This window comes from Alosa pseudoharengus, unplaced genomic scaffold, assembly GCF_046254945.1.
Source record: "Alosa pseudoharengus isolate Yale_2024_CS ecotype anadromous, Long Island Sound unplaced genomic scaffold, YU_APseudo_1.1 YU_APseudo_1.1_scf_6, whole genome shotgun sequence".
NCBI classification, from domain to species: Eukaryota; Metazoa; Chordata; class Actinopteri; order Clupeiformes; family Clupeidae; genus Alosa; species Alosa pseudoharengus.
Genome location: NW_027468848.1, coordinates 9,572,508 through 9,582,507, shown reverse-complemented (window position 1 = coordinate 9,582,507; position 10,000 = coordinate 9,572,508). Strand labels below are relative to the sequence as shown.

Genomic DNA, 10,000 nt, shown 5'->3' with positions numbered 1-10,000 from the left:
CTGATCGGCTCCGTCATCCGCAACCCCGAGATCCAGGGTGAGAAGAACGGAACACACACATACACGCCCTCACACTCCCACTCCCACACACACACACTCACATACACTCACATACACACACACACTCACATACACACACACTCACATACACTCACACACACACACACACTCACATACACACACACTCACATACACTCACACACACACACACACTCACATACACACACACTCACATACACTCACACACACACACACACTCACATACACACACACTCACATACACACACACTCACATACACACACACTCCCACACACACACTCACATACACTCACATACACACACACACACACATACATGTATAAACTCCATAATTTTATAAAATATCTGTAATCGTTCCCACCTCACCATGCCTTCCTACAGACAGATTTTGATCCCCAGACATTTGCTGTACATATGGGACCTGATGCTTTAATCCAACCCCTACCCCTCTCTGACTCCTATATTATCCATAGACAGTAAAAGATATGGACAGTCATCACGTACAGTAGACGTCAGAAGAAACGAGTGAAGCAAATTTCAATCGTTTCCTGTTGGTCGACGAGGTTTTCTGCGCAGGCTCAGGGGACGTAGATGTGATGTACGCATGACTCGTGTATCTCTTGTGATGGCTGCACCGAGAACTTCGCTGAAATATTGTGGTCTGATGCTTTCGTGGATTTTCCCAATGGATTTTCCTTTTAGATAGATAGATAGATATCCTACTTTATTGATCCCCAAGGGGAAATTCAAGCTATTCTGCTATCTTTTACTGCTTTTCCCTTGAATATCCCTTGAATATTTACACGCTTTCCCCCAGATTGCCTGAAAGTTCTATGGTTCTTATCATAGACGGTAAAAGACGCTTTAACCCTCTCTGGTCCCATGCTTATTACGTAAATTACGTCATGATAGCATTGTTTTCGGAAAAAAGTGTATTACTCAGCCGGTAAGTCAGTTACAAGGTTATGACACCAATCACACAATGTTGTATTTCCTCAGAAAATAGAAACGGTTCATATAAAGGCTTAAAACGCTTCAGTTGTGACGTTATTTGATGTCAAAGTGACGCCAAATTGAATGGGGTTCAATGGAATGCTAGTTGGAATTGGTCTCCTATTAGCCTCAGATCTGCCCAAACGTTCGCCTGCCACATTGATATTATCAATCCTGATGTCTTGAATCCAGATGCCCCTCCATCTTCAATGTGGTCAGTAATCTTTGCCATTAGCTAATTGCATTAGTTCAAATTGGAATTTTGTTTGAAAATAGATTAATTGTGCTGCTGCCCTAATCCAGATGTCCTGAATCCCCTTCATCTTGAATGTGGTCACTAATCGTATCGCTTGTACCTGAATGTGTGAGGCGACTGATGTTATCAGGTCCAGATGTCCTAAATCTCTCCCTCCGGAATGTGAAACCCTACCCCTTCTGAATCTGATAGCATTTATCTACATGGATATGATATAGATATGGACTGTTATATTACTGAATCCTGAATCCCCTCCTTCTTGATTGTGGTCAATAATCGTATCGCTTGTACCTGACGGTGTGAGGCGACTGATGTTATCAGATCCAGGTCCATTTATTATGACCGCCGCGCAGCGAAGCGGCGGTCATATAGGTTTAGTCAGATTTTTTTGCATGCCCAAATTTCCGTCAATGATTCCCGGGACACTGAAAGACCGGGGTACACGAAACTTGGTCTGCATGTAACCCCACATGGATAGCATGGAACCATCGTTTTTCGTTTTGATCTGTAGCCCCCCCGCTGGACTGGACACCCCGAAAGGAGGGTAGGGCAGACACAGTTTTCTGTGAATATCTCGAGAACCGTAGGGTTTAGGAGGACCATTTTTTTTTTGTATGTTGATCTCAAAGGGCCATGTCAACCCATTCCATAACCACTCATTTCATGTATAGCGCCACCTAGTTAAACACAAAAAAGTAAAAATGAGGTGTTGTAATCGCAGGTATCTGTGACCTAACATAGTCAAAATTGCACGAAATTGGAAGTGTAGGATCATTATGACACCCTCTGAATGCACGCCAAGTTTCGTGGAATTCCGTTCATGGGGGGCCACACAATAAATTAATTTATGTTACTATACACCAACTGGCCTGTAGGTGGCCGGACACAGTTTTCTGTGAATATCTCGAGAACCGTAGGGCCTAGGAGGTCCACCTTTTTTTGTATGTTGGTCTTAAGGGGGCAAGTCAACCCATCCCATTACCACTTATTTCATGTATAGCGCCACCTAGTTAAAAATTAAAAAGCAAAAAATTAGGTGTTTTCATCACAATATCTCTGGCTGACATGGTCAAAACTGCACGAAATTGAAAGTGTAGGATCATTATGACACCCTCCGAATGCATGCAAGTTTTGTGAACTTTCGTTCATGGGGGGCCTTACAATAAAATAATTTATGTGTACATTTAGTGACCGTACACCAACAAGGATTCCCGGGACACTGAAAGACCGGGGTACACGAAACTTGGTGGGCATGTAACCCCACATGGATAGCATGGAACCGTCGTTTTTCGTTTTGATCTGTAGCCCCCCCGCTGTACTGGACCCCCCGAAAGGAGGGTAGGGCAGACACAGTTTTCTGTGAATATCTTGAGAACCGTAGGGCCTAGGATGACCAATTTTTTCCGTATGTTTGCCTCCAGGGGTCATGTTAACCCATTCCATGTGCACACATGTGCATAAACAGATACACACGCACACACACACATACATTCACAGTAATCATACGTATGACACATACTCACACAGTAGACATATGTACGCATGCATGCACATGCACAAACACACATACGCAGGCAAGCACACAAGCACACACACACACACACACACACACACACACACACACACACACACACACACACACACACACACACACACACACACACACACATAAACATAAACGTGTACACGCACACATGCACACAATTCAAGAATTTCTCAGAATTATGAACAGGCAAGATGGGGGTGGGGTTGTATAAAATGAATTTTACATGTGAAATCTATGAACTAATCATGTTTTGGTACTTGTTGTCTAGCAGATACCAGTGAGAATTGAGTGTGGCTAATGCAATTTAGTGAGACGGTTAAAATCATATAGGCCTTTCAGCGTGATTTATTTTTGTGGAAAAAATGTGCTGGACTGGGCGGAGGTCATATTTTGTACCGCTCTGCGGTACATCTAGTTTACATAGATATGATATAGATATAGATATGGACTGTAATATTACCAAATCCTAAATCCCCTCCATTTTGATTGTGGTCACTAATCGTACCCCTCGACCCCTCCTTTACGCCCGCCATCTTGATTGTGGTCACTAATCGTACTCCTCTACCCCTCCTTTACGCCCTCCATCTTGATTGTGGTCACTAATCGTACTCCTCGACCCCTCCTTTACGCCCTCAGCGATCACGCCGATCCTGCTGGACGCGCTGACGGACCCCTCCCACAGGACGCACCACTGCCTACAGACGCTGCTGGAGACCAAGTTCGTCCACTTCATCGACGCGCCCTCCCTGGCCCTCATCATGCCGATCGTGCAGCGCGCCTTCCAGGACCGCTCCACCGACACGCGCAAGATGGCCGCCCAGATCATCGGCAACATGTACTCCCTCACCGACCAGAAGGTGAGAGAGGAGGAGGATGGAAATATAATGTAAAATACAAATATAAATATAAATATAAAATATAAATATAAACGTAGAGAGGGGGGGTGGGTGGAAATATAATAACGGGATGTTTTCTTGTGTATGGTTTTGTGCGGTTTAAAGCAGCACCAAAGAGTTTTTTGTACCTTAAAATATAGTGGTTCATCAACTCGTAACAGGGTGAACGGCACTTCTGCATTCGCTTCCGTCACCCTCTATCGGCTATAACCGCACTATGCAAGTTTGCCAGATCGGGTAACGGATCTGTAGTTCAATGGAATGAGACATAAGAAACTACAAATTTGACTTGCTTCTGATGTCGCAATACACCATACTTTCACAAAATCTTGCAACATATTCTACCTTGTCTGTGGACATCGTTATTTCCAAAGCCGGTGCTGGATAAACATATAGTGTGCGTGCGACAGAGGAAAAGTGCTTTGGTGTTGCTTTAATGTGGCATAGTCTTGTAGTCCCCTACAGCATAGTGTAGTGTACTGCGGCATGTATATGTACTGTGGAGACTGAAGTCTCAAGTCAAGTGTACCATAAACATATGTTGTGACGTTATGATTTAGTATATTAACATAAAGATAAAGATTAAGAAATGGAAAATCGAGTCAAACTGATAACTTGAGTGTAAGAAATCATCTCTTGTCTCTAGACTGTGTGTTAGGAGTATGAATTGTATAAATGCTGTTTCCATCTGGTCTCTCTGTGGTGAAACTGATATCTTGAGTGTAAGAAATCTTGAGTGTTACTTGTCTCTAGAGTGTGTGTTTGGAGTATGAATTGTATTAATCTGTCTCTCTCTGTGGTCAGGACCTGTCTCCATACCTGCCTAGTGTCATCCCTGGACTCAAAACCTCTCTACTGGACCCAGTCCCCGAGGTGTGTGTGTGTGTGTGTGTGTGTGTGAGAGAGAAAGATAATTCACTCTTTCAGGTCCAACTCTTCAATGCACTGATGGATATGTGTTTATTAACACTTAGGGAGATAATCTGTTGATTTATAAGTCAAAGCACATGTGCCTTTTCCATGCAATGCCATTCAGTACAACTGTATTGTCACTTTTCACTGAAGTTCACTAGAACTTGCCTCTTGCATTCAAAGATCTAATTTTAGAGATAAGTGTGAGTGAACCTGCGTCCTGTAAAGGTGTTATGGACATCATGGTGTTGAGATGACAGATGACTCATATGTAGCTATGTAGCGGGTGGTGGAGTGTGTAGAGATAAAAGATACACTCATATGTAGCCGGTGGTGGAGTGTGTAGAGATAAAAGATATACTCATATGCAGGGTGCGATTTGTGTAAAAACCAGAGGGGGGGATGATTTTGAATAAGTTTGCCCTATATTATTTTTGCCACCTTTGTAACATTTTAGTTTTAGTTTACCGTGGTGTATGACTTTAAACAGCGAGTGTGCTTGGTATGATGAGCAGCTCCTCTAATGCAGGGTAGGACTACGTTTTGACAAGCATACAAATTCACCTTGTTCTTGCCCCATCTGAAATGACTTCTCTACTTTTGCTGCCTCCATCCTTTCTGTATTTGTTGTGTAAAAAAACGTTGTATATGATGGCACTGAAGTCTTAAGTTAGTAAATTGGCTTACAGTGTTAGTTGGTAACCAAATAGCCTACACATTGCGCTACACGCTGCGTAGGCTACGTGCATTCTCTCTCCTGCTGATATGCGTTCAGTAGCCAAGTGCGTAATATTGCAAAAGTTGAAAAAATAAATGTGTTTATTGTAGCCTACAGACAAAAAAATAGCCTATCATACTGTCAGTTAATTTCCTACAGTGCAGTGACGAGTTTGGAGAGTAAAGTTATAGGGCAACTTGAAGTTTTATGAAAATAATTTACAAACCAGAACATAAAGACCATGAAGCTTCTATTTCTTGCAGCTGTTAGAACACCCGCTAGATAGTTTAAATACCCACCAACATTCGTTTTTGCAGTACAGATTATTTCTAAAAGTGATTTGTCTACTACTGGCTGATTTATCAAACGAGTGCTTTCTCGTTCGTCCTCCGCAAACTACAGGTGTTTCGGTAGAGAGCCATTAAATAAGCGATGCCAAGCAATTTCTGTAACACTTTTAGTGACATTCAGCAAATATCTCCTCATTTAATGTAAGTTCCTTCGGACAATAGGCCTATGTTCTACTCTACGTGCAGTTGTCCTCCATCTCAGTTGCATCAGTTTTCTAATTTTGAAGGTTCTAAAACATTATTATGCTTCACTCAATCCTTGTCGTTTTCTTTCATTTGTCCAGCTAACTTTTCCATTGAACCTAGCCATTTATGATGGATTACACACTCGACATTCTGAAATGTCCTGCACGATCAAGGCCAAATTAAGTTATCACGCAGCCACTGTGTCAGCAGCATCAGTACTGACGGTGACGGTGCGTTTCTGATGTCAGATTATTATGTAGGCTAGCCTACTAGACTGTTCTCACGTTGCAGCGCTTTACTTATATGAAGTACTAGCATTAATCAATATGAGGGGCAGAGGGGGATAAATGTTGTCCCCCCCCGACGATAAAAATAATTTAGCAGAGGTAGGGATAGGAAAACCAGAGGGGGGGAAATCCTCACCATCCCCCCCTACAAATCGCACCCTGCTCATATGTAGCTGGTGGTGGAGTGTGTAGAGATGAAAGATATACTCATATGTAGCCGGTAGGGGTGGGCGATATGGACAAAAAATAATATCTTGATATTTTTTGTGATTTTGACGATAACGATAATTAGTCGATATGCTTTAAAAGCATTTTTGTAAAAGTCTGAGTTACTTTACAGCTCATTATTTATGAATAGCATCAATACAATAATAACCAATAACCTAACCTGTGACTTTTTAACCAAATCAACCAATGCATTGTCACTCTATGACACATTTCCAATTTTGCCCCAACTTGTGTGTGTGGCAATGACATGGTCTAACCAGCTACATTAGAGAAGATGAATAGGCCTAACAGTTTCCCAAGAGAGTTTTTAAAAACCTTTAGCCTACTTAGGATTCACTGTAAAACTAAGCAGACCAACAGAGTACATCTCAGTTATTTCCTTCGATGTTTTGTTTAAGAGAAATCATGTAGGCTTGAATTCCAAGTTACAGAATAGAAACTAATGCGTTAGCTTATGGCTAATGTATATGAGAAATCCCATAGAGATGCTAACGGTTAGCATAATCGATACACGTAGATATTTAGAGCGAACTTTAGTCCATTTACAAAAGGGTTACATGAGAAGAGTTCTTTGTTTACAACTGAATACTAAAATACTCAAAGGCTAATGTTTTCTCTCCATATAATACCATGTAGGAAAAAATGTGACTGTCTCATCAATGCTATGTGAACAGAACAGAAGTAGCTGCACAAAATCCCAAGTAGGCCTACGTCTCGGTCGCTACACAAAATAAACATTAGGCCTGCGTGTGACAAGGTGGACCCACTAGCGATCATGTGACACTTGCTCTGCTGCAATGAGGGGCTTCTCTCGCATACACCTCCTATATTTAGTGAATGTATGGGGTTTTAATGCGTGATTTCGAGTGTTTTTTCCCTATAAGTAATTTAAATACTCGATAATGTAAATTTGCACATCGTTAAAACAACAATCACAATATTATCGCAGACGATATATATCGCCCACCCCTAGTAGAGTGTGTAGAGATAAAAAATATACTTATATGTAGCGGGTGGTGGAGTGTGTAAAGATAAAAGATATACTCATATGTAGCCGGTGGTGGAGTGTGTGTCCGGCGCTGACGTGCGGCGGTGGCGTGGTGTCTGTGTGTGTGTGGTCCTCAGGTGCGCACGGTGTCGGCGAAGGCACTGGGCGCCATGGTGAAGGGGATGGGCGAGTCCTGCTTCGACGACCTGCTGCCCTGGCTCATGGAGACGCTCGCGTCCGAGCAGAGCTCAGTGGACCGCTCTGGAGCTGCACAGGGTGAGACACACACACACACACACCACACACACACTCACACACACCACACACACACAGACACACACACACACACAGACACAAATAATTCACCCTACACACACACACACACACACACACACACACACACACACACACACACACACACACACACACACACACACACACACACAGAGAGAAAGACAAATTAACACATGCATAACACACAGGGTATGACACCACTCTCAAGTCTCTCAGGGTGAGAATGGCATACACACATGCACACATACACACATACACACATACACACATACACACACACACACATACACACATTGCACAGGGTATACCCCATTTCCAAAGGTCTATGGCTCCTGTAGTTCTGTATGTAGCTTAACTGGGAGAAATGAGTTGTCACCCCCCTGCTGTTGGGCTCTACCTGTTGAGGTGCAGGGAGAGTTCTGACTCTGTGAGTACACACTTTGGCCAGCAGAGGGCAGCAGATGAGAGTAGAAATTATGATGTGATTTCTCCAGCTCTGGGCCCATGCATCTCCCGTAGCTGATCTATTCTTCAGTAATCTTTGTCTGCTCGCTCTCTTCCTTTATGCCTCTTTCTTTCCTTTCTTTCTTTGTTTGTTTCTTTCTTTTTCTCTCTATCTCTGTGGATGAGCGTTCCATATTACAGAAGTACATTACGTAATAATGTAACTATTACAATAATACTTATTCATTTACTGGCTGCTCCGTCTTTGAGTGGGATGATTATCTGTTCAATTATTGTAATAATTCTTTATGCATTAGTTGTCATTATGGTTACATAATTCATTTATAACATTCATTTTTTTTGCTGTTATATTATCTCTTCCCTCTCTCTCTCTCTCTCTCTCTCTCTCTCTCTCTCTCTCTCTCTCTCTCTCTCTCTCTCTCTCTCTCTCTCTCTTCTCTCTTCTCTCTCTCTCTCTTCTCCCCATCTCTTCTCTCTCTCTCTCTTCTCTCTTCTCTCTCTCTCTTTTCCCTCTCCCTCCTCAGGTCTTGCGGAGGTCATTGCTGGCCTGGGGGTGGAGAAGCTGGATAAGTTGATGCCAGACGTGGTCCAGACGGCCAGTAAAGTGGACATCGCGTCTCACGTGCGCGACGGCTACATCATGATGTTCATCTACCTGCCGCTCACCTTTGGGGACAAGTTCACGCCCTACGTGGGTCCCATCATCCCCTGCATCCTCAAGGTAAACTCATCCTCACACCTTCCTCTTATCATCATCCTCACACCATCATCATCATCACACCTCCCCATCATCATAATAATCCTCACACCTCCCTCATCATCCTCATCACACCTTCCTCATCATCCTCATCACACCTCCCCCTCATCCTCACACCTCCCTCATCATCCTCATCACACCTTCCTCAATCATCATCTTCACACCTCCCCCTCAATCATCATCTTCACACCTCCCCCTCATCCTCACACCTTCCTCATCATCATCACACCTTCATCATCCTCTCACATCATCATCATCCTCATCTCATCCTCCTCTCACCTCCCTCATCATCCTCTCACCTCCCTCATCATCATCATCATCCTCATCCTCCTCTCACCTCCCTCATCATCCTCACACCTTCCTCTCTTCATCATCCTCTCTCTCCTCTCATTCCCCGTGTGTTAAAGGTCCACTCTCACACTTCTCCGCATATCTCGCTTCGTCTTTGAGGCCTGTGTGTGTGTGTGTGTGTGTGTGTGTGTGTGTGCGCGCGCCTCCCTCCTCCCTTCTCCTCTCCTCTGTGACCTCTCCTCCTCTCTGTGTGGATGTGAGTGCAGCAGATCAAGCTGTAGAGAGGGGAGGGGAGCACATGTTGCTGTATCTGCTGTTGATGGATACCCCCTCATCTCCTCCTTCCATGCTTGTTTTTGAAGAGTTTTTCCTCCCCCTCTCCTCCCCTCTCCTCTCCTCTCCTTTCCCCTCCTTTCTTCTCCTCTCTCGTCTCGTCCCCTCCCCTCTCCTCTCCTCTCCTCTCCTCTGCTCTTATCCTCTCTCCTGTGAGTACTCCCTAAACATCCTAAACAGTCCAGCAAGGCAGAGCAGAAGAGTCCATCTCAGCTTAGATTTTCCCTCTCATTCCCCTCAGCTTACTTTCACTCTCTCACTATCTGTTTCCCTCTCTCTCTCCCTCTCTATCTCTCCCTCCCCCTCTCTCTCTTTCCCTCTCCATCTCTCTTTCTCTCTCTCTCTCTCTCTGTCAATAAAGGAACCTAAAAAGTCAAAGCCTCTCTCTATCTCTCCCTCCCTTTCCCCCCTCCCTCTTTCCCCTCTAGGCAGATTGCAGTGAGGTGGAGAAAGACACTAG

The 10,000-nt window shown here is 43.8% G+C and overlaps 1 protein-coding gene across 2 annotated transcripts in view; it reads left to right on the top strand.

The window, feature by feature from the left end:
• Positions 1-10,000, top strand: part of gcn1 (GCN1 activator of EIF2AK4) — a 53,686-nt gene that overhangs the window by 29,413 nt on the left and 14,273 nt on the right. For both annotated transcript variants that reach the window (XM_076271088.1, XM_076271087.1), the window contains exons 37-41: positions 1-37; positions 3,472-3,692; positions 4,536-4,604; positions 7,538-7,676; positions 8,684-8,880. The exon at positions 1-37 is cut by the window's left edge and continues 143 nt beyond it. In XM_076271088.1, coding sequence (XP_076127203.1) covers positions 1-37; positions 3,472-3,692; positions 4,536-4,604; positions 7,538-7,676; positions 8,684-8,880 — 663 coding nt within the window. The remainder of the gene's footprint in view (positions 38-3,471; positions 3,693-4,535; positions 4,605-7,537; positions 7,677-8,683; positions 8,881-10,000) is intronic.